Source organism: Pagrus pagrus (genome assembly GCF_965226575.1).
Source record: "Pagrus pagrus genome assembly, chromosome: 2".
In the NCBI taxonomy this organism is placed as follows: domain Eukaryota; kingdom Metazoa; phylum Chordata; class Actinopteri; order Spariformes; family Sparidae; genus Pagrus; species Pagrus pagrus.
In genome coordinates, this window is record NC_140186.1 from 18216640 (window position 1) to 18242079 (window position 25440).

General features: G+C 40.8%; 1 protein-coding gene across 3 annotated transcripts in view; it reads left to right on the forward strand.

Moving 5' to 3' along the window:
* Window positions 1–25440, forward strand: part of mast1a (microtubule associated serine/threonine kinase 1a) — a 74768-nt gene that overhangs the window by 1951 nt on the left and 47377 nt on the right. The window contains exon 2 of one of the 3 annotated variants that reach the window (XM_084381566.1): window positions 9563–9594. In XM_084381566.1, coding sequence (XP_084237692.1) covers window positions 9563–9594 — 32 coding nt within the window. Of the gene's footprint in view, window positions 1–9562; window positions 9595–17504; window positions 17930–25440 lie in introns of those variants that run through there. The other 2 variants (XM_084381567.1, XM_084381568.1) reach the window with 2 other exon arrangements.

Below are 25440 nucleotides of genomic sequence, written 5' to 3' on the forward strand. Positions count from 1 at the left end.
ATTACGTATATTCAAAGTCTTATATTTAATTAGTTTTATGACAAACTACGTCTTTCTCCCGTTGAAAAATGATCTTTTAAAACTGACAAACATCATATGTGTCATTCATGGCCCAATTCTAACGATTTCAAAAAAATATTTTCTTCCTCTTTTATTATTTGTAAATGTTTTTCCAAAAAAAGCTCCCATGTTGGTCCACCACACAGCACAGGGCTTGTCTTCGCCTCTCTATTGCCTAAAATCGCATACGATGAATACTATTAAAAGGGTTTTATCTTAGCCCTCATATCCACACCACTTTTCAACCCTCGCTGACACAAAAAACACATAGGCCATAGATAGGAGGGATGTAAATAAATATAGCAAATGTTATCAGTTGTACCTTGAACTCATTTAATATACACACCCTCCTCTAAACACATATTTATGTATGCTATGACAGAGATCTCCAAGACCCTAAAAACATGTTACACTTTTAGGCTTCAGAGGAACGTGTGGATTGATTTAGCAGTCGTCGACATGGAAAACTATCCCAGTATGTCTGTTCTGGCAAATCTTGCAATATCAACATGATGTACTAACAGTGAGAAACTCTTAATAGACAAAAAAACCCCTCTTTTTTGGACAAATGAATACCTGGCAAATCATGATACTTCATGGCATTGATACAAAACATAGAAAAAAAAATCTGATATAGCCTTAAAATGTTCCAGTTCATTGATTTGCAACGTGAGTGGCTCTGATCCTCTCAGAGAAATTAAAAGGATAGCTAACCCTATACACAGACAAACATATTGTTCCAACAAAGTTTTGGATTAACTGATACGATAGCACCAATAAGTGGGTGACATACATTGAGTCTGGGCTACTTAAAGAGACTGAGTAGATGATTCTGTTACATTTGCGTGATGTAGGCTCGTCATTATCTCGTACATTATGACAGACATTAGAAGGCACCGGTAAAAGCTTCCTTCGAGGCTTTCCTCCATGTGGTGGGCGCCTGCGTGAAATTAATCATGAGAGGCTGGCAAAGCTTTCTATGCAGGGCCATTGTCTGCCAGTCCTTCTCTGCTTCTACATGAATTAATTTACAGTAAAGGTACTCTGCTGCACATTGTGCTAAGGTAATATGCTCTATTGATTGCTCATCTTCTCTAAAATAAAGTGAACAAGGAAAATTGGACGATTTCCTGCACAAATGATGTTCACTTGGTTGTGCGTAGTAGAGAGTTTCCACTCTTAAAGGTGCTGGACTCCTGTTGTAAAGCCCGGCGGATTAAAGCCGACAGTAAATGAAAGATGTCCTGATAAATGACTTAAGTCCATTTCATTTTTCAGGAATTTAAGAATGTCTGCTCCCTCTATCAACAGCTCTACCTTTGTTGATCTGTACTTATCGAACTGTTTATTAAAGATTTGTCCTCAGCTGTTCACAGTGACATTTAGATCGAGGGTTTTGATGATTGTTGCCTTTCTGTAGCTGTTAAAAGTGCAGGGAGAGCCAGGACCTCTTTTCTTATTTCCAACTAACAGTTATTGCCTAGGTTCATCATTTGGTCTATAAAATGCCAGAATAAAAGGGAAAAATGACAATCCAGGTTCCACCAGTCTTAAACTCAGTGTGTTCAGTTTGCAAATTAAAGACGACTAAGAAAACCAGTTTGAGATCAATTTGAGAAACTAGAACTTTTTAAAGTAATAATCCATCAAAATTGTTAATGCTGTGAATTGATTAATTAGAGCTGCTGACAGGAACTTACATTTTTTGTTGGACAAAAGTGGTTTTTCCACACCCTAGTGTCTTGTGTCCAGATGTTGATCCAGCTAGCATGTGCATTTATTTTAAAATGACTGAAACGTATCTTAAATACCAATTTTCAATTTTTTTAAGTCCTATATCTGTTTGTGGCCATGTAAGATCAATAATTGTAATATGACAACGGTAAAACAACCACCAAAACCCCAGAGCAGCTTCTTCCCTCAGGCCGAGAGACTCCTCGATTCATCCTCAGCACTCCACTATAAAATAACATGGTAATTTTATGAGTTATCCGATCATGTTATATCATACAATATCATATAATAGTCAATCTTCTCGCTGCTCATTTGCATATGCAGGTCACATAGAGTGGGGTTGGCATATGACGGTGTCCAAAGTAAAACATCATGATGGACAATGACATCGTTATATTTCTGAATTTGAGGTAGTGTGTCCCCTCAGAGTTTCCGTCACGACTGGTTCCGACTGTCGCTTTTACCCATCAATCTCACCCAGCCAAGAAAACTATCTCCTGTCACCCCGACATCCATCCCAGTGCCAGGTTTTAAAGGCACCGCATGTCTGTAGCATAGCCGTGTTCAGTCTCTTGAAACAAAGTTAGCTAGCTAGCTATACTGAAGAAGCTAAGCGAAGTCACAACGGCACGGTTGAGAAAAACACATTGACAATGGCCTGCAGAAAAGAAACACGCCTGCCACCGATGTATCCGAGCGTCTGAGGTTTGCCTAACTGAGAAAACAGTAAACAGGACATGGAGAAGTAACGTCAGTCCATTGAGCAGCAACAAACTTCTTTTCATTTTCTCTTCTACATGTCACAAACGCCAACAGCTCCTGCCTTACCGAAACTCTGAGATGAAACAATACTCTTTTGTGCTCTCTAGTGGAGAGCCTATAAACCAGAATGGCTCAGTAGTCGATGACTGTTGGCACTGTCTCTCGGCCCAATCCTGATATAGAGGCAACAGTATTAAATTGAGACTATTTCATAACCACTTGAAAGGTCTTGTAGTACATTTAACAATTATTTTTTGGATTGATTGATTCATTGTTTTTCTATGATTTGTAAAAAGAAAAAGAAAGAACCATGACAAGTTCTGAGAGCTCAAGGTGCCAATGATCCAAAATTCAGTTTTTCAGTCAAAGATTATTGGATTTGAGGAGCTTTAGCCAGGCAATGTTTGCCATATTTTCTTGATCAAACAACTGTAACAACTAATTGTTTCAGCTCTACTTTTAAAAAGCTTCTGCTGGGAGTTCCTGAGTTGAGGTCTTAAACAAACATATTGCTCGTTTCAGGCAGAAATCTCAAACGTCACAACGGTAAAGATTTTCAGAGGGTTTGTCGGGCTTTTTCAATGGAAAATGGAAAGCAGGTGGTGAAGTGAAGTGTTTGAATTAGAAGATATTTCAGTCACACTGCTGAGCTCAGGAGTCCTTTCTGAGAAGTTAATTGAAGCTGAAATGTCGACCTGGATATCAACGCTTTCAGTGAAAATTGAGAACGGGGGCAGCCTGGCAGAGAGACAGGAGACAATTTGAACATGAAGGTTTAAATGTAATGCAGAAACACACACACCTACACAAAGACACACATGGAAAGACACATTCACTCACAAGGAGCTCACTGGTGAGTCAAACTTTTGATTTTAGTCGTGCTGAGTGCACTTAAATGTCAGTCCATCTATTCGGTTGACTGTATTGTGGCTACACCGAGCATCTATGTGTGTGTGTTTGTGCATAACATTCATGCCTATATGTACATATCAAATTGACTCCCACCCCCTGCCCATACTCTCCATTTCCATTCAAGTGGTCGATATCCATATCTCAGACAGAGGAGGTCTAAATGCTGAGGATGTGGCGCAGTTGTCAGGCCCATTAGCAGGACTAATGGTGGCCTAACAGCCCTGTGTGCCCTCAGGGAGGAAGACCAACCACCAGCAGCAGGACGGGCTGAAAGGACTGGAGGCCAGGAGGAGGGGGGGCAGCGTAGACCTGAGGCAGGCAGCAGCTGTGGGCTACAGTAGACCCCATTTAAGTGGCTATTACAATATGTGGATCCCTTTACTGCCCTGATCTACTTTCACACCAGAGACAGGGGAGGGGGGAAGAGAGGGGATCGTGTGTGTTCATGTATGGCATGTTTATGACTCATACGGATACTTTATCATTCGTCTATGAGTCAGAGACGCTGAAAATGATTAAGGATGAGTATCATTCAGATTGTTCAGTACTGATATCAGAACAGCCAAACCCTATCGAATGAAGGAGGAAGTCAAGTCACTACTGAAACATGTTGTTATTACTGTCATTTTTTTTAAAGCTAAATCGTGTGGAAAATGTTTGGAAAATGAACATTAATCTCCTGTTTTAAAGTCAGACGTTTTCGTTGAACCTCGCTCTGTAACGACGGCACCTGACTTCCTCCTTTGGCAGCTAGACAGCATCACTTGTACGTCAACAATCATCATTTAGGTGCACTCGCTGAAAACACTGACGCTGTCGTCCCTCTTGGGCAGACAGTCTCTCGCCTGTAGTCACTGCTTATCATGATTGATCCATCACGCTTTCATCCTTCAGACATGAAGTCTCACTTCCCAAATGACTGTCTCTTTTATTCACCTCTGAGGTTCTCCTTCACCTTTATCACCTCCGTCATCCACACACCTTTCAGTACATGTCTCCACATTTTTCACCTCTGGCAGCACCGCATGATACATCTGGTACATAATTTTGAGGGCATGACGTTTGGCACAGGGGTTGTCATCATCATTACACAGGAAATAAATTACATTATGATACAGTACATTAATTTAGCAGATGTTTTTTCATCCAGAATTACTTCTTCATTTTTGTTTTTGGACAGTTAACAGAGAAGAACATTTGTGATTGTACAGTGTATGCTCATTACTGGCTCTTAATCACTAACTGCATACATCTAGAGCATCTAAATAAATCACAGGATGGTGGACTTTGCTGCAACAGGCCACATTTTTCAATAAATAGAATAAACGAATTGATCACCTACAATCATTGTGACTTTGGCACCACCCAGTCTGTTTTATTTGGCTGCACTCCGCCGTAAGAGAGTGTGTGTGTGATTAAGATGAGTCGTTTTCATCTCAAGTGAAGATGATCCCGCCACCCTGATCAGTTGTAGGTGTGTGTAGCTCGCTGACACATAACCCATATGGTCATGCACTCTCACGCACACAGACACAAGTCAGTATGACGTGTCTCACCCCTCTCTGTTGCAGGAGTACCAGAGTGGAGTACGCCTCTCTCTCGCTCTCTCTCTCTCTCGCTCGCACACACAAGCATAATTTGTCCAATATTTTGTTCTGGGCAGGGTGCCCATTTCCAATATGCTAAGCACAAGGGATAAGAGTGTGATCACTGCAGAAGATCCAGCTCTCTGTGCCAAGTCCTGTCACTCACTGCCATGCCCACCGCTTTGTTCTGCCTCGCCACGTCCTTCTGATGTCAGTATTATTCAGAAAGGGGAGTTTTTTGTACTGAGAGTGCAAAGAGTACATCAAAGCAACAGATCTGGGCCAGAATATATTTGGGAATAGCTTCAAATAATTGAACTACTTTAACTGGGCGTGAATTATCATGCCAGACGGCTGTAAAGCGTAATAGCTTGAGTCCAATTTACTCCCCAAAAACAGACACAAATGGACAAGGTGAGGCAAAAATAGCACTTGTTAAAATTTGAAACTAGATCCAGTGAAACAAGTAAGTAATATAAGTCAAGAGTGTGAATCAACGAGACAGTGTGATGACCAGTGAATTCAAAACTATTAAACTGAAGAATACACTGTGTGACACTTGCCTCCCAATCTGCTGTCACTTTTGGCAGCAGAAACACAACAGAAGCCTCGTGACTCTGCCCAGAGCAGCAGCATATTAACATTTCTCTTTTCTTCACTTTCCATTTGGCCTTCGGTCTGTCCTTGAGTAAATATAAACCGAAAGAGAAAAAAAAAAAGAAAACGTAGAAATAGCCGTGTGACTTTTCTTTCTTCACTTGTCATACAGAGAAAGTTGTTAAAAAAAAAACAAGCAACAAAGCAAAGCGGCTAAGGAGAATGTGAATAATGTGCGGTTGTAGCATGGAGGTTGTGCATAATGGATTAAATGTGCCCAGAAGGTGTTTGTTTGTCTGTGCAGACACCTTTTGAAGTGCAAAACCTCTAATTTAATGCCGCTTTGTGATTAAGTTTTGGGGTTTTCAGCTATGTCGCATCAAAATCTGTTTTTTTGTTTAGCTTGGAGAGAGATTAGCATCGCTGACATATCCTCAGTAAAACAGCAGAAATGGAGGGTGTGTGTTTGGGGTAGTTGGGCTGGTTGGAGCATAATCACACCTTTCTACTATTTCCACCTGTTTTCCCACAGCTGGATGGTGATTCGTGAGTTTGTGTTGTGTGGTTTTATATGTATTGTGTGTGTGTGTGTATGTGTGGTTGTGAGGACACAAAAGAACACATCAAGACATGTAATCATGAAGACAGGAAATGTTTTTTAATGGTGAAGCATCACATGTAATGATCATCCAGCCCTGTGTTTGCTGTTCTGTTACTCTCATGTCACATCATGTGTTGCTTACAGTTTATAATTTAGCTGTACTGATGCTACAGTACCTGCTTCACTTTTCCATCCTGCACACGTCAGGATCAGACAGTTTTCTACAATGAAAACTGCTGCTTTACATTTTAGGAAAGTAAAATGATTAAAATATAAATCTAAGTGTGATTTCCATTAAATAAAGATGCGACTACACAGTTTATTGACGGTGACTGAGGACAAATGCATTAAAGGAATTGAATAAGATCAAATACATTAATGTAGCAGCTGAAATGTAACAGTATACTGTCTGAAAATATCTGTTAAACATTTCCCTTGCCTATCCCGAAAGGTCCACATTTACAACTCAAGTCTTCTTCCCGCTGTGAACTTTCACAGGGTGTCATGGTCGATTGAACTGAGGGCAGAATTGTTCTAAGAAACCCTGCAGTGACCAGTAACATGGCAACAACACGTACAGTAGCTGTCTGTCGGACTGAGACAGTAAGAGGGCGCAGGTGGTGGGGTTTTTATCCATTAGCCACCCCTATCACCCCATACACACACACATGCGCGCACACACACACACGCAAGACTGCTGGGCCTCTCTCTGAATCACCCTGGCCGAGCTCACTTCCTCCCGAGATGATGTAACTCATTAGCTGTCCCAGAAAGAGCTCACTATGATGGCTGATGTCACTCCCATTGAAAAAAAGTAATCGCTCTCCTCTGAACTGAGACATGCTGCCAGGTCACCATCATATAGATGTATTTTAATTCTACTTATCCTATTGCTTTGTACAAGCTTGTAAGTGCGCCTGGTTGTTGCGATGTCATTCGATGCACGTTGATTTTTATTGGATACATATTTGACAAGCTTCCTCCACACGCAGCATACCTGCTGTTGTGACAACGGCATCGTGGGTGAATACGTCTTACACTCGATGTGTGTTTTTTTGGCCTATTCTGGAGAAAGATTGCGATATTAATTTAAGGTCGTATCTCCTTGCCCTAATGCTAAGCTAAGCTAATCACCTGCTGGCTGCAGTGCCATTCTCCACAGAGAGAAATGAGATTGGTATCGATCTTCTTATTAACTCTCAACAAAAGAAAGTGAATAATTATATTTACAGAAACATCCAACCGTTCCTTTAATACACCAGCCTGTGCAGAGAAGCATTTGGCAGGTTTCTAGATTCATGTGATTACTGAACAACTGCTGCAGTTGTTCAATCCCCGTGAGTAATAATTATGATTTCTTCAGCATGCCTTTGGAAAACAGGTTCTTACTTATTACAATGAGTCCTCGCAGCCTCGTTGGGTTTATGATGCTCATTCGCTCCCCATAGTTTTTTTTTTTTATTAAGTGCGAGTGTTAGAGTCTCACAGTGCTGTAAAGTAGATCGGGCGAGTTTGGGTAGTAAGCTTGTTTTGAGACTGTTTGGAGACGAGAGCTCCAGCTGTCAAGTCATGTTTCATCAGCTCGACTTTGTTTGGGTTTTGTAATGCTTGTTTACTTATACAAAGACAAAGAGATAGACTGTCTGCGTGTGTGTGAGAGAGAAAATTCAGGACTGCCCTCGTCTAACAGGATGAAGTCCTTCTGTGGAAACCTCATTACAGTCTCTTATTTTTCCTCTTATTTTCCTCGATCGTTTGCGTTTGTTTTTAACTTCTGACCCTGGTGTGATTTGTCGCTTTGATTCCTTTCAATTCTCTGACATGTCTACGTGTCATTTAGTCTTCCCTGAGTGCAAAGAAACAATGATAAACATCTTTTTATCAGAGCACTGGGCAGCAGAAAATAGCTTGATAAGCAGCGCAGTCTGACAATAGATATTGACGGTAACCTGATCTTACCTTGGCTGCTCAAATTGGGAATAGATGGGCAACAAGCTCCACACGGATTCATCCCAGTAGATCCTAATCACATCTGGGTCCCTGCTGTTGTGTCCCACTGTCATAAATATAGCAGCAACATTTTTTAAATTGACTTTGGCTCCACACGACCTGGTGGTTCCTGTCTCTGAGCACTTAGGAGGGATCAGTTTTCAAACTGTTTTCCATTTAGACATTAACATGGAAAACTGGCTGTAGATTAATCTCATCCTGTTTTAACTGCTTTATAATCAGGATATTTGACAGGCGAGTTTGAAACGCATTGCATTTTTTTCTAAACTGTAGTTTCCATCAGAAATTCCTTGTTCGACTTATTTGAACTCACTGTGTCAGCTGATTTCACCATTCACACTTGATTTATGAAAGAAGACAACATTTTACAGTCAACACTAACTGGCATTGTCTCCTTCTGCTTTTAGAGAAAATCGCTCAGTTTTGTGAGTTAGAATAAACGCTGTGAAGCGCTGTCGACAACAATTTCTCAACTATTTGGGCTTTCTTTGTGCATAAAACACAGTTTGTCCCACTGATTCTTTGTTGTACTCTCTTTGGAAGGTTTCGCTGTTGAGGGAAGTTGTTCTAATACTTGGTTTTCACCTCTTCAGGCCACTTAAATACATTAAATGATGGTTCATTAAAACTCTGAGTCCATACTAAGACAATAATCTGTGACGAGGGGTCACGACGAATACATATTTCTTCAAGTTAAGGGTTCTTACAAGACAAACAGGTTGGGAACCAAGAGGTTTAGGCAACTTTGTAGTAGAAATGTAAAATAATATGTGCCTGTCACACTCTGGATTTCATCTCAAAAGTTTGGTCACTCTTGCATCAAACATTTGAAAGAAAACGTGTCACTGTTACAGATAATTCTTCTGTAATTACTCAAGAAATCTATTGATGCTGCATACAAACAGACACGAGGAGTGTTTGACCTCGAACTCATTTTTTTTACACGTTCTTTATGCGAAGAAGCAACAGTGCTTTAAGAATAAAAACAACAATAAAATACAAAACACATTTCAGGTTGAATAAATAATGACAAAAAGCTGAGTAGTTATAAAGGTTAAAATTCCCTGTTTTTCATTGAGACAGTTTAATTAGTTTGTTTCAGTCTTTAGCTGAATTGTTGTTTGCAGTATTTATAATGAGAGATTAGTGTAATTATTATGGTAATTTATATTTCATCACCACTTAAAGTACATAATAGTATTTTCCACAGCCCTGCTGTCACAGATTGCATGATGTGTAAAACTCATCTAATCAGGCTAATCCGTCTGCTCTCCTTTCTTTCTCTCTCTTTTCTCCCCAGAAGGATCTACCTCTGCCTCGAAAAAGTAGCAGGTAAGTTCATATTTATTTGGTCCTTCATATGTAGTGCATCTGGAGACATGCTGTATATTGTACGTTGTTGTATGCTTGCACCCTTACCCAAAATAGAGGTGAGCGCTTTTGCTGTGTTGGATGTGTGACTGCGTGTTGTCTATGTGAGTTTTTATTGTCCTCGACTTGGGTTTCCACTTCTCATTGAATTTCTGAAATTCATTGAAATAGTTTTCCATAGATGGAAAGTGTGTGCACGTGATTAATTATCTGGAAATCAGTCATTTTTTATATATAAATAAAAAGAACTTGCTATGTCTTTATAAAGACGGATGTAGTAGTACAGAAATAGACAATGAAGTTCAGAATAGGGCTGCAACTAATGATTTTCATTACTGATTACTTTGTCAGTTATTTCCTTTATTCATTGATTGGTTGTATGGTCTTTAAAATGTCATAAAATGGTAAGAAAATGTTGATCAGTGTTTCCCAAATCCCAAGATGAAGTCCTCAAATGTCTTGTTTTGTCCACAACCCAAACATGTTCAGTTTACCGTCAAAATATTCACATTTAAGAAGCTGGATTCAGAGAAGTGTGAATTTTTATTCCTCAAATTACTCAAACCGAATTAATCAGTTATCAAAATAGTTGATTAAATTCATAGTTGACCAAGCGATTAATCATTGCAGCTTTAGTTCAGAATAGACCTACAAACGACAGTATGGACTCTCAGGGTGACAGAATCATGGATTGTACTCACATATAAAGACACATGGCTCCAGGAGGTCGTTGAGCAACTTACGGACTTGGAATCTGTCCAGTTTCGTGATAGGAAGTCAGGGTCAAGTGATGGTGTTTTTCAGCGGGAGTCTTGTCTTCAGGCTACAGCATGTTCCAGCTTTGCGGGACCCCTTTCACCCTCAGAGCATCTCTGTCGGCCCAATCTGTTGCACCACTGAGCTGTGCAATGAAAGTTCAGCAGCAGGAGAGCCGTGCTGTCACCTCAGTGCCCTGCGTGGTTCTGGAGAGGCGGCGAGGTTGAGAGGGGAGAATAGAGCAGCACATGATGTGTAGCACACATGAGTTAAGCCATCAAATGTGCGGTGCAGATGGTGAAAGACTGTTAGATTGATGCTTTATTAAAGGATAGACTCACATTAAAGTTTATTGTAATTCAGTAATTAAATGCCCATATGCACATTAAAAATTAGTCTCTGCGATCGTTCCTGCAAAGAGATCCTGATTTTATTGTAATTGTAAGTGTACAGCTGTCATATTATGCAGAGATGACTGCTAAAGTTTGGTTGAAGCTAATATTATGAGTTAAAAACAAAAATCCTCAAACGAGTTTCTTCCAAAGCTGAAGCCTTTTCAGTGCCAAATTCACACTTCGTGCTTCCGTGGACGGTGTTTTCTTGCTGAGCGACAGGAAAGGGACAGTAACACGGAGAACGAATTTGATACTACAACAACTTTGGAAGATATCCACTTTGTCCAACTCCTACTGCTGAAGCTTCATATTAGCTTTCGCCGAACTTCGGGATGCATTTTTTACACAGCTGAGGACTGTGGATTTTGTCCCTCATCACTTCAAATGAAAGTGCTTTAAAAGGGATCCTCTTTGTGTTTGGTTTGACCACAAGAAACACGGGGGAAAAAAACCCTCTTTCAACGTACATTTGGCTTTGTGAGTATTGTTTTGGGACAGACTTGAAATATGAATCTATTCTTTGAAGCGTCAGACGGCGGAGAACAACAAGACACAGAGCCAGAGGGGAGCCCAGACATGTACTTAATGAATCTCCTTGAACATTATTAGAAAATTCTCTTTTGTGTCAGTGGTTTCTTTCAAGTTTTGCTCATTCATGCATTTCTTCCTTGACTTCCTGTTTTAAATTTGTTCTTGGGCCTCCAAACTAGGAATAGACCAGTTATCAGATTATTGTTGTTTTTTTTGTCTGACTGCCAATAGATTAATTCAAAATTGTGCTTCTTTGGCTCTAACAGAGCTGCCTTTCTCTGTATGTAGTCACCACCTACAGTGATCTCGCTCAATGTCCTGCCCACAACACTGTCTGATTGATTAAACGTCACAAGAAATAGCCAGTCAACACTGATTAATCTGAATCTGCAAAGTAACTAGGACATAAAGTTATTAAATAAATGTTGCAGAAAAATGGAAATTCTTAAATGTATATTGGTTCCAAATATCAGTTATCTGTATCAGTAACAGCCCTGAAAAAACCATATCGCTCAATCTCTTCTACAATTGGTTTCTTCTTAAATTCAAGTAAGTCCGACTATCAGATTGCAGACCGCAGTTAAGGCAATTAAGATTAAACTTAATTGATCCCCAGGAGGGAAATTTAGCATTAAGCAGCACCAGAAACAGAGCGGAGACAACCTGACAGAAGGCCCAACAAACAGAAACAGTGGAGGAGAATGATTGTAACAAATAAATCAAGTCAGCATCGCCAGAGGTTTTCAAACTATGAAGGGAAATATGTGAAAGAGACAGATAAATGCTTCTGCTCTAATAAACGATGGGAATGTAGTTACTGTTGGAGCAGCAGTAGTGGCTGCATCACACATCGGTCATGGAGACAAGTAAGTTACTTTAAAACCTTGTAGCTCAATAGACACGCTCCTTTTCAGGGTCATAACTGACAAACATGATACATATTTTTCTAGATTTGGTGTCCGATGTCCTGAAATAATGGAAAAAAAGATGTTCCTACTGTATATCTCCAGAACTTGCCTGAGAATCATCTTGTTTTTAAATCTTCTTCAGTGTAAAAGTAATCCAGTGATAGTTGTCAGTAAATTCATGGGCACATTGCAAATAAGAACTCATAACTAATGTTGAAATAGCTAATAGCTTTTTCAACATACTTTTATTTACTCGAAACAAATGTAGGTTGAGAACAAAACAAAAAGTTGTAGCCCACAGCGAGCTAACTGCGGGTGGGTGGTGGAAGGTGTTGTGTTGTAGATAAAAACATGGAAATCATAAGCAGAAAACATAAAGGAGAGACCCTCTAACGCCTCAGCTCTCAAGGTAGCCAGATATTAAACATTGTAAGGGAGCTTCGCAGGGAGAGAGGCACAGTTGGCTCCTCCACAGAGATGGATTACATTTGGAGACTGAATTAGAAACCTCTGGAGTCGTTCTCTGTGCCATTTAGAAAAGAGTGAGACTGAACGATCCTGAGAGGTTTGACAAAACTGATTAAAGCATCTTAATTTGTGGTACAGGCACGTAAAAAAAACGGATATAGTCTTGTTGTAGTATATGTGTGTCTCTGTCCATGGTGCTGAAATTAAACTGCCTGCTCGCTGTGCTTGTCTCCCTTCAGATCGCTCCCTTTTTCTCTGTATCCACCATAAAAATACTGATAGATGTATTTTTTTAACGCGGAGGCTGAAGTGACATTAGTTTGGAGCGTTTGTCTCTGGCAGTTTCTCCTTTGCTACATCTTAATTACCCTTCTCTTCTTGACAATATCCACTCTTTTACTGGGATAAAGTGTGAATTTTCTCCTCGACTCTAAAAGTTGGTTTTGGAAAGCTGTAGCTGGCTGCTGCTGCTGCTGCTAAAAGCTCCTCACAAATCAGGCAGAATTTGGAAGAGTGTCTTATGTCAGCTCAAAACGCTGTCTTTGAACATGAAAAGGGGTGTAATTTTCCACAAAATGCTCACACTTTGCCGTCATCAGTCTGAGTGTTGAGATCCTTGACGTTTTTACGAAATCACTGTATTCCTGAGACATACCACTTTCTTTCTTTCTTTCACTCTACTGTCGGCTCGCCCACTTTTGCTCTCTGTAAGCAGAATGTGAATCACAGAGCTCTCTCACATGTCCGTTCATCATGTAAACGGTTATTGTTGCTCTGAGAGTCCTGCCACTTCAGGATGTTGTAAATGTGAATCATTGCTTTAATTCCCCGTACTTGTTTACCTTCATTTTTTATGTGTGTGTGTGTGTAGTTGTCTAGTTAATATTCTATATGCAGTTTATTCTGGAGTGGTGCTGTGAGGCAGCAGTAGCCTGATGATGCTCGCCAGGGGACATACATTGTATGTATGTGTATCTGTGTCATTGTACAATTACTATTTACTGCCTCACTTCATTTGGCCACATGCTAATGTATGTGTAGGTCAGAGATCTTAATTCCTTATTGGAGCTTTATTAGCTTCTGCAGAGTTGTTTCTAGTCTTCCTTGGCTCCTTATTAACATATCAACCTCAAGTGCAAAATAAAAAATTGTGTTGCAGTATCAATAAATGGACTACTGCTTACTCTAAAACTGTGTATCTATGCACAAACAACAATAACCCATAATAAAAAAAATTATTAAAAATGCACAACTCGAATATAAATAAAAACAAACAAAAAGGTGCCAAATCTGCTATAACACAATTATATCTATGGTGGTTATACATGCCCGGATGTATTTACATTTTTCAGCCAGCTTTGCATCACTACAATGTTGGTGGTACATGCCACTGAATAATGGTAAATAACAACTGGTTGTATCTGTTATATCAACGTCAGATTGCCCTCATCCAGGGCCGTGCGCAGGATTTTAGAAATACCAAGGTCCAAAATTCAAATGTGCTATGTAATAGAGGGTATTAGGAATTTTGGGCCCCCTCCATGCGGGGGGCGTCCGGTGGCATGCCCCCCGGAAGAAAAAAGTAAAAAATTACCCCTTACATGATGACCATCAAACCAGGGCTGTCAACATGTTTTCTTAGATTTAATACTTATTTCACATCATACATACATACAAAACATGTTCGCCCCACCGTCTGTTATTGGTGAGTCGATTTTAAGAAGCTTTGTTTGAGTCTAACGTTACACCAGCCATGGTTCGGAAGTAAGTACATCTGGAGCGTCACAAAAGCCTAGCATAAACTCTGCCAGTGGGTAGGCTACCCTGTAACATACATCCATTTCGATGTTCATAGTTTATCTGTCTATGGTTGGGAGGGATGACTTACTTTCTTATGCAAAGTCGAGAGTCGCTAACTGACTCTCTGATGTCTGTTCTTTCATTTTCTGGAGGCATTTCTTCATCAGAAGTCTTTCGGAGACATAATGACTCTTCCTTCTTTTTTAAGTTCCTTTCAAGCAACCAGGAAGAGTGCAGGTGGAAGTCTCTGGTGCACACGCTCTATGGACCCCACAACACGGAGGGGTCCATGGAGCGTGGGACTTATTCATAAGTCCAGCTTTTCTGATTTCATGTGCCACTGAGCAGCTTTCATAGAACGGGGCTCCACCTCCAATGCTATATCCAGATTTTAATTGTTGGATTCATGGTGAAAACCTAGCACTGCCCACTTTGCAAGACATCACCCATCAGTGGGATTGTTTATTAGTCCCGTGCAGTGCATTCTGGTTGTTGTAGGTTTCCTACCTTTTGAGCACAAAGGCCCCTATTCTCTGTTTTCTCTGGACATGTAGCACCAATTTCGAAAATATTTGTGTCTTTCTACTGCATAGACAGCCCAGTTTCATGCAAGGGCCTTCTTTCCAGCAGTGAAATACTTCTTTAATGTGTATGCATGTCTGTACCCATATGTAATTACAATTCACTACCTTACTCGGTTAGGCCACATACGTTTGTGTGCGCGTGTGTGTCCCTGACTGCTGTCATCGGGTGTGTTTTGCCCCTGACCTCTGACCCGTGTAGCGGGGTGGCAGATGTCACAGCATGACATGAAGGAGACACTGGAGCTGGAGGCTCACGGTCAGCTCTCTCTGCTCCCTGCACCACCCCCTCCTCTCTCCCTCGTCAGATTTTTCTACACACATCCTCCTGTGGGTGGAGCTGGAGTTTTAGACTACAGGCGTAATGACTGGGCGTTTATAGCAGGATGAGAATAAAGTGACCTGAAGGACAACGAGGCTACAAAATACTGAAATCCTTCGAGGTTAAAAATGCTTCAGACAAGAACACTCCTACGTTACACAACAAACTATATCTATATCTATATGATATCATGCAGCCCATCCCTGTCTGTGCCCCCCCACTGTGTTTCAGTGATATCACCACCACCCTCCTCCTCCTCCTCCTCCTCCTCCTCCTCCCCCGTCTCCCCTCTCCCATGTATATTTTATCTATCCAGACTCCCACATTAGAGACGACATCCATTATTGAATTACTCCCCTCAGCACTACTGTGCAACTGTCACCCCACGTCAGCTTTAACATTTGGTGGATTTGTTTCTAAGGAAAGGAGGAACACACACACACACATGCATGCACTAACACACACACGCACACAGAAATGACATCTCTCTTGGCCTGGCATTGCAGAGCAGCTCCTGTGATATCTCGGACAGACAGATGATGCCAGAGCTCATCCAATATGGCATTTTACTTAGCAAAGTGGAAGTGTGTCTTTGTGCGTCTCTGTTTGCATTTAAGAGGATGAGGATGATGTAATTCTATATTTTTCTAACCCACAAAACCAATAGTGTGTTTGTCCATCTGTCAATACTTTCTTGCTTCCTACACAGTCTGTGGCTTTCCAGGCACATTCGTTCCTACTGGAGATGTGAATATTTTAAAACACATCGCAAATATATAGTTTAATTTTTTCAGTTTCATAAAGAAGCTGGGCACTCTAGCTTCTAACAAATATGAATTAAACGGGGCTAAATAGTGCTTTCAGAGGCAGATTAATACACGTTTGCAGAGTATGTATAACAAAAGTATGGCGTCTGTGTGAACTGAGAATGAACTGAATGAATGGTATAGTTTATTAAGACTAATAACTTATATTTTCTTATTTTCAGAAAGTTCAGAATTGTTTTCCCAAAAACTGTTAAAATCACTGAAACTAGTCACACCGTTGCACTGGGTGACATGTTCCTTTATTATGCCAAACATGGGCACGGTGGATTATTCTGAGTTAATCCCGCGGACACCATCCTGCTGCTAATCTACAGTGATCAGGGATGTATTTTGTCTTTCTTTTAAAGCTTAAAGTGCTGGGTGAAGATCAGTAGTGGACTTTGGGAAGTCAGAAAGCTTTGAGAAACAGACTAATGCACTCTTGGTTTTGGTCTTTTCTGGGGTTTTATTGATGATAACAAAAACATAAAATATTGCCCGGTTTATCCTTAAATAGCATCGAGGTCTGACGATATTAAATGTACGTAATCCAAAAAGCTCCCACACTGGCGAGCTCACTTTTTTGTTTTTTGGGTGTCAACTCTCGTCTGTCATCTCCTCCAATATGATTTTGCACGGCAGCAGTAGCCACACACTGTGGTAGTAGCTAGCCTTCCATTTCATGGCAAGTGGCAACCAGCTTTAAGATGCCTGACCAGCACCGATTATGACAAAGCCAGAACGGAAAGAAACACAAATTATTTAAGTAGCTGTATTTGCATTATTAACATGTCAATAATGAATGTTTAAATATCACGGTTGTTGTCAAAACCGGTTGATTGTGACAAACCTAATACAAACAGAATATTTGAAATATGAAATACATTGAATTAAAACAGCAATGAGCAGCATTAGCAACAATACAAAAACACAGAGTGACACAACACATATACGATAATTATTCAGCTGTAACATCCACCAAACCCCACAGAATAACACACTCCAACGTGTGAAAACCAACTCACAGTGCCCTTCTCTCCCTCCCTCCCTCCCTCCGTCCCTCCTCCCCTCTCCTCTGTCCTGTCATTCACATTAGTCTACACTTCACTGCTCCCTCATGTCTCCACCTCTGATTGGCTTCCCACTCTCTCTTTCTACCACATGTTGTTTCTCTCTCTCTCTCATATACAGCACATACCTGCATCGACCTCCCTCCCCTTTCCCTTTTTTCTTCTCTTTTCCCTCTCTGCCTCTCTCTCTCGCTCTCTCTGCCCCCCTCCCCCCTCGCTCTGTCGCTCCACACTTCCTGGCTTGGCACGATACCCTTGAGAGCAGCCCCACAATCCTCTCCCCTTCTGAGAGGGATGCTCGGCAGCCTGTTCCCCTCTCTCCAGCTCTCTTCCTCTCCCTCTGTCTTTAATTCTCTCGTTCCCTCCGTCTGTGACATGGCTGACATTTCCAAATCTTTCTGATCATTTTGTCTCTCTCTCTCGCACACACGCATACTCACGTGTGCAGAGTCACGGCAAGACGTCGGTGAGTGTGCGTGCATGTGTTGAACTGGCCAGAGGAGGCTGACATGCCGGCGAGGAGCGTAATTGCTGCCTCTTGACTGCCTCTGAGCGTGTGTGTGTTTATTTCTGTGTGTGTGTGTGGAGGCTCAGCTGCTCTCATGTTCATCTGCCAACACAGCCTCGGCTGCTAGCAACATGTTTCGACGCACAAAAAGGTAAATGGCAACAATCTGTGTCTCCGTGCAGTCTTTGTGACCAGTGTGGTGCCCTGCTGTTGGTGGTGTGTGTTGAGTTGTGGGAGGAGGTTGTTGTGTTTTTCCATGATGTTTCCGATGTCCCTGCCAGCTTTCATGCCGTCTCACAGTTGTCTCCCTGTCTCCATTTAGCTCCAGCAATATGGTGTGTGTGCGTGTATGTTTGTGTGTGTGTGATCATCTGTGTGTGTGTATTTGATGTCTTTACGTGCATGTGTGTGTATATGTAATGTGATTTTGTGCATACAGTTAGTTTTTCAGTCTGATAAGTATATCCCTGCAGGGATTTTAAAGTACATTTAGGATTGATAATTTGTTTTCTTGTGTGTGTGTGTGTGTGTGTGTGTGTGTGTGTGTGTCACATCCATAGATTTGCTGGATTTGAATTCATTTATATCCTACTTGAGCTTGATTGTAGTGATGCACATGTGCACAAGGATTTAGTCTGCTTTAGATTATGGCTGGTGATGTCTCACTCTGTCACACACATGTACACACATGCACACACACACTGGACGGTATGTGTGCGCTTGGCCGGCAGCCTGTGTGCCAGAGATAGCATTATGAAGTGAAGGCATTATTGTCAGTGTCCAGGGAGTGCTTGTGTAGCAGAGAGCCAACAGTGGACAGCGCTGTCTGCCTGGCACTCGCTCTTCTTCTCCCCTCCTCCTCACCTCTTTCTCTCTCATCCACCTTTTCTCTCGCCTTTATTTCCTGTCCCTACTGTCATCCGTTTGTCCTCCATCTTTTCCTCTCCTCTCTCACATTCTCCTTGTGGCTGTTTTACTCAATTCTTCCGTGTGACTCGACTCATTCCCCTCTTTTCCAAACCCAGTCGCCAGAAAAAATGTTGGCAATGCACGCTGGACACTTCATGTCTGATATGTTAACACTTGTTTCTTTATGTTGCTTGCTAATCTTTATGCTCAATTTACAGTTTTATGGTGTAACAATGCTCTGCTTATGGTCCTGTTAGGTTTAGGCAGAAAAAACATTTAGTTAGGGTTAGGAAAAGATCATGTTTTGGCTTCAAATACCCGACTCTCTCACCACAAACACAGCTGGATATTGTCCCAACATCTTGTTATAAACATTAGGTTTTCAGCTGCAAATTCTCGACATATTGGGACAATCATGGCCGGAAAATATCTTAACGTCTCGGCAAGAAAATCCAGTGGTTTCATGCTCACAAATGTTGAAACGCCGTCTCAAACAGGGGTTGTGCTTCGCAGACGAAATTTTTATGACGTCTCGTTAAAACCTGATTTTAGGCTACAAACTGTCACAGCATCTAGTTAAAACCACTTGATTTTCAGCTACAAATCACCCTGTCATCTCATCCAAAATATCCAGGTTTGTTGCCACAATCGTGGCTGGAATAAATCTTAATATCTCACCAAAAATATCCAGCGGTTTCATGCTGACAAATGTTGACACGCCATCTCAGACAGCAGTCACTTGCCTGACAGCCATCTGGCCTAGCTGTCAGGGCAACCACCAATCTTCTCCCCCTCCTGACATCAATATCAGCTCATACACAGCGCATGTAATCTGAACATGATATGACATGTACTGTAGAATTGGTTATATGAAACGTACGAATTAAACATATCCATTGTTTGCAGAAATGTATAATGGCAACATTTTATTCTGGCGACCTCATTGACCTCTCTCCTCTCCTCTCCTCTCCTCTCCTCTCCAGTCCTTACCTCTCCTCTCCTCCCCTCCTCTTAACTCCCCCCTGCGGTGCTTCATTTTAGCCGTCTTCATCTCATCTGATCACTGGGGGATTAGTCTGAGTCTTCATCGTTGCTCCCACTGTGCAGGAAATGAACAGCAGGATATTCTGTACATATGAACAAGAATTAAGCCTCCCTAACTCTGACTGTCGGCCACCATGCAGAGTGTGTGTGTGTGTTTATGAGAGAGGACGAGTGTGTGTATGAGTATGTTTGCTAAAGGTTGTGTTTGCTTAGCCAAGCATGTTTACAGTTTGTTGTCCCACATGTGCGAATTTTCTTCATGGGTGTTTATCAGCAGCGTGACATAAGATTACACTCGACTTGTGTAGAGGTCAGCACGTTGTCAGTACTGGTGGGACTCTAACTAAAGGTTATTTTCACTATTGATTAATTAGCCTATTATCACTAGAAGTGACTACAAGGAACTTCTAAGTGTTTATGAAACAGTCTTGTGATTCCTCTGATGATTATAAATGACCTGTACCAGCAAATTTAATTTATATATTAATTATTAATGCCTGTGCTCGGGTCCGATCACATATATCACATATAAAATCACATATAAATACATTACCTCATCGCGATCCGTCCTGCAGCCTCTCTTTCAAAATAAATGCTGGCACACGCTAGCAAAGATCTTTGGCATACCGCTTTTGTCAAAAGGGGCCGCTAGAATTATTATATTATATCATTACATTTTATCAATTTAATACCCTAAGTATGGGTTGGATTTAGTTAAATAGCGACAGAAAGGAGCTGCACAATCAAAATGAAGTCATGATTTTGTGTTATTATAGGTCATGTCAGTGGTTAAAACTGTTTTCTAATTAAAAAACAAAAAACATCCAACATATTTAATGATTAACCAATAATTAATTAATAAAGGCAGCTGAGCATCAATTACTGAAATTTCTTAAAATTAGCATCCCTAATTTGGACACAATAAAACACAGATACTGACAAAATGAGAACTGAATATATGCCCCGAAAATCCACCAGGTTGATAATTGGTCCATCCAGAAGAAGGTTATAATGTTGTGAGACAGGTGTTGATTCAACTTTATGATCATTTTTTGTGGTGCTGTTGAACTGTGTTGCATCATACCGAAAGGTGTTTGTGGTATTTAGTCTGCGCTCACTGATATAAATGTGGTGGACAAAAACAGTCTATAGACACTTTGTATAATGCAACACAGTTCACACTACATCCTCCAAAAATGATCATTCAGTTGAGTCAACACCTCTCTAGAACAACTTTAACAACAACTGAACATTAAAACCTTCTTTAAAGGAAGATTTATTAAAGGACTGTTGGATTGGACTGCATCAGTGTGAGCTATGTGTACCTAATTAACTAGCAACTGAGAGTGTTTCATTCCATCTCTCAAAATAAGGTGTTTAAAGAAGTATTATTTGTTGCTGTTGATGCCGAAATTCAAGTATTGTATCAGCAGTAGCATGGAAAAGTTTCAAACAATCCGAAGGCCTAATTAAGAGTTATAAATATCATGAATTCTCCCTGATATCTCTCTCATTTTACTTTTTAATTACCATGCTTCCTTTTTCTCCCTCTGTTGTGTGTGTGCATGTTTGCATTGTTTCATTCGTGCATGTTGTGTTTTCCTGGCCGGCTGTGGCAATTAAGAGAGATAATGCTTTGTGCCCACTCCCGAACAGATTGAGCCGAAGGAAGACAGTAAAATTAAGTGATTTAAGAGAGAGAGCAGGAGGCACGAGACAGAAAGCAGCACAGCTACAGGAAGAAGAGAGCGGGGTAGGATGAAAGGCTGAGCCTGAGGTAGTGTCTCAGCCTACATTTTAAGAGTAGCCCACCGGGGTTAACCGGGCCCATGACGATATACTCTCAGTCTGTTCGTCTACTTCCTTCCTTCTCACTTGCTTTTCAAACTGGAAGGTAAACTCCTCTCTGTTGTTGTTTTGGCTTTTGAGATCATGAAAGGGAGACGGAGAAACAGAGCGGGAGCAGTGAGGGACTAAAGCTGGATGACGAACGAGAGAATGAAGTTTTTCTTGCCAAGAACATGAGAATGCATGTTTATCCCACTCACACACAGTATATAAAGTATTATCCCACTCATACATATTGTTCAGTGTGCATGATGCAGAAAATCCCACTCATGAACAACACACAGGACATTTCATCCCACAATAACAGCCTGGTGTTAAGAAAGGCATATGAATAACACGCAAATGTATTAAAGGGAAAATGTAAGCTATTTTTATCATGTTGCAGAGGTGAAGTTAGCATGTTTACCAGCTAGCCCCGGCCTGTCCTGTCTCCAAACACCACTTTGTACCTCGAGAGGCAATAGTCCAATAGCCCCTATAGTTTCAGTTGGGAGATGTAAAGGTGGCGAGTTTGTTGCTTAGTTTAGTAAAAATAAAAACAAATAAACTAAAAAAATGTAGAGAATGTGAAGACTTTTCTGGAGCCTCTCAGTGCGTTGTCCAGCTGTGTTCACTCAAATCCAGCTGAGCTGAGCCCTGTCGCCCATAGTGACTCCCCCTGTGATCCAAGGTCCCGTCCACGTAAACAGTAACGCGACCGGCTAGAGTTCCTAGCGGCTAGTTTGGCACGTAATAATTGATTTAGCACAGCTGCTCCGTTGCTGTTAGTGGTGCTGGCTCAGGCATGTGTGAGCTGACCAATCAGAGGAGACTGGGTATTCGGGAGGGGGGGCTTAAAGAGACAGGGGCTAAAACAGAAGGTGAATACAGTGTTGCAGCGCTCGACAGTGTGAGAAAACTGAAGTTTTTTGCCTAACCCTTTGCATTAACACATGTAAACCTATTCTAGTAGTAACCCAACATAAAAATATGAACCTGAAAATGAGCAGAATATGTCTCCTTTAGTATTTATTATAAGAAAAATGTGTACTAAAGTAGTATTATCATAAAAACACTGTTTTTTTGCTCTCTTTCTTTGACTCATGGCGTGACAGATTATACTTTCACTGCACCGAATATAAAAAAACAGCTCTCACCTTGCTATAGCAGTTTCATTTTGCACACATGTACCATCTGTTGAGGTTGCTGTCATGTGTATGACAGGTAATTCAGGCTATTTTAAGCTTCAGTGCGGCATACATTATCTGATGATGGACCTGATAGCTCATAAGTACTGTAGGTGCTACAATTATCTACCCTGGCATCAACACATGAACCATAGTTACATTGAAGCACACACTCAGTGGTGTTATGGCTTTTAGAGGTTACTAAGCGAAAGGGCCTTCTCAGATATTTTTGTCTGCACATTTTTCATACATGAGGTTAAAAACAGGAGCATGCTTAGCATGAGCACCAGATGTTGTAGGTTCATGTGATATTTGAGCAGTCGCATTGCTCGGCTGGTCTCATTTAATGAAGTGAAAGATAGTATAGAAATTGAAAACTCCTCTCTATGCTCTGCTCGTGTTGTTTGTACCATGACAGCACCATCTGTTCCTGGCTGGTGTTCAGGCTGGCCTTAACCAAAACACACAGACTGTTGGTGGTTTATCTTTGATATTGCAATGACATGATAACATAACATCTCATATACAGCCGCGAGCTGGGAGACAACCTGGCAACATGCTCTGCATGTGAATGAAATTCAGCCTCCTGAAAGAACTCTTTCCAGATAAATATAAATCTGCTTAGAGCTGATAGCTAAGCTGTGCATTCAGGCTCTTTTAATTATTGTTATGGAAAATCAGCATTATTAATTTATACAGTCACTGTCTAACTATTAATCTGGTAATAATGTAACTCATCGTTGACCTATATTGCTAATGTGAGCATAAAGAATTTGTCCACTGTTTTTTTAATAGTGATTCCTAACATACAGAATAATTGAATTGTGTACTACTTGTGTACTTGTGTTTAACAAGAGCCCTGTGCACACTCTGTTCCTGCAAACAGTTTGAATACTTCATCATCAAAGTGAATTTTTAAACATTTTTGTTAATTTCTCAGGGGTAATGCATGGATCTTGATGAAAAAACTCAGGTGTATTTAGGTGGCTGGTATCTGTGAGTGAGTAACAAAATAAGGGACTTGGAGTGCCATTCTAGTTAGAGATGTACAGGTTCTAGCTCTTCTGTCTTCTATATCAATAAACTTAGTATCTTTGCACCAATGGTTGGACAGAACAAGCAAAATTTAAGTTTCAAGTCAACCCGGGAAGAAATTTTGGCATATTTTTTTAATCTTCTATTTTCTGACATTTTATAAAACGAACAATTAAGTAATTGAGAAAGTTATCGTTAGATGTATTGATAATTAAATTAATTGTTGCAGTGGAAGCCCTACAAAATTATGTTTTGGGTACAAAATTAGGGTGGGTGATCTGGCCAAAAAATGCATACTACCATCTATTTAATCACAATCACAATTTACAATCTAAATTTAAATCTTTTGTCTCAATTTTGAAATGCCCTGCAGACTAAAGACTGACTTGAAATAGCCCATGAATTTTTCTATTTCCACCATTAAAACAAAATATAAAGATGGTCCTTTTTTGGTACAATCTCCTCATGATCCTGATCTGCTACTCAATGACGATATGTGAAGTTTGGAAAAAATCATCTGGTCAGGAAATGTCAAAGCTGTTCATTTACAATTGAACCATTTATCTGTTCCTCGAAGCTCGTTTAAATCCATTAGCATCATAACTTCAAGTCTAGTAGTATTACGCCAGACATTTTATTAAGTTAAGCATCCTACCGCCATCTCTATTATAGCTCTCTTCTAAGAGATAGAAGCTGTGGGCTTGCTTGGTTGTGAATCCATATGCATCAGCCATAATCAGATTGAGCCTTTTTTAATGTCTATTAGACGTGCTGCGAGGCTCTCCACTCATGCAAATGAGTGCTTCTCACTGAAGGAAGTGTTGGCTGTGGATCATTGGCTTTGAATAAGGTCACGTTCGGAACAGAGTGAAATATCCTGATTGTGGTGATTCAGAGCATCTCTCAGGTCGTCACACACAGTAGCTGCAGAGAGTTGAGATGATAACAACCACACAGACAGACAAACGGTAGGTGGAGAGGCAGATGCAGACAAACAGGAAACCAGCAGACGAGAGACCGATAGTGACACATGGAGAAAGATCCAGATAGGTCTTTGCACTGCCACAACTTCCTGCTGCATCACTCTGCCTGAGGATACACTTTCACACTTTTAGAAGACATGTGACAACACCTCCGGCTGGAGGGAAGTGACTGAAATAGATGTCTGGATGTTTATTGTGTCCTGTTGTGTTGTATTTATGTCCTGTGCCCCGACTATGGTGTTTTTCAAACCACTAAATCTTTGGACACATTGATATTGACTGCAAGTCAGATTGTTTGATCATCTTTGATCACAACCAGGGAGCTTATCTGGGCCCAACCTCTGTTGTTTATTCTGAAACGTGTAAAATGACTCTGATTTGGTGAAATGTCACATCTTTTATCATCAAACCTGGTTAACCTTTACGGCCAAAGATGAGACCAAAGCCAGATAATCAAACCAGAGCATATTCCAGGCTGTACTCACACAAATAAGAGAAAAAACTGTGACAAAACAGTCTTAACCTGACCTGGTACAACATGCTCCCAATGCACAAAGTCTTTGTTCTTGCTGCAGCGGCCTGGATTTGATTCCAACCTGTGGCCTTTATATGTGGCCTCTCCCCAAACTGTCTCTTCCTGTCAAATAAAGCCAAAAAAAGAAATGACAAAAAAATCA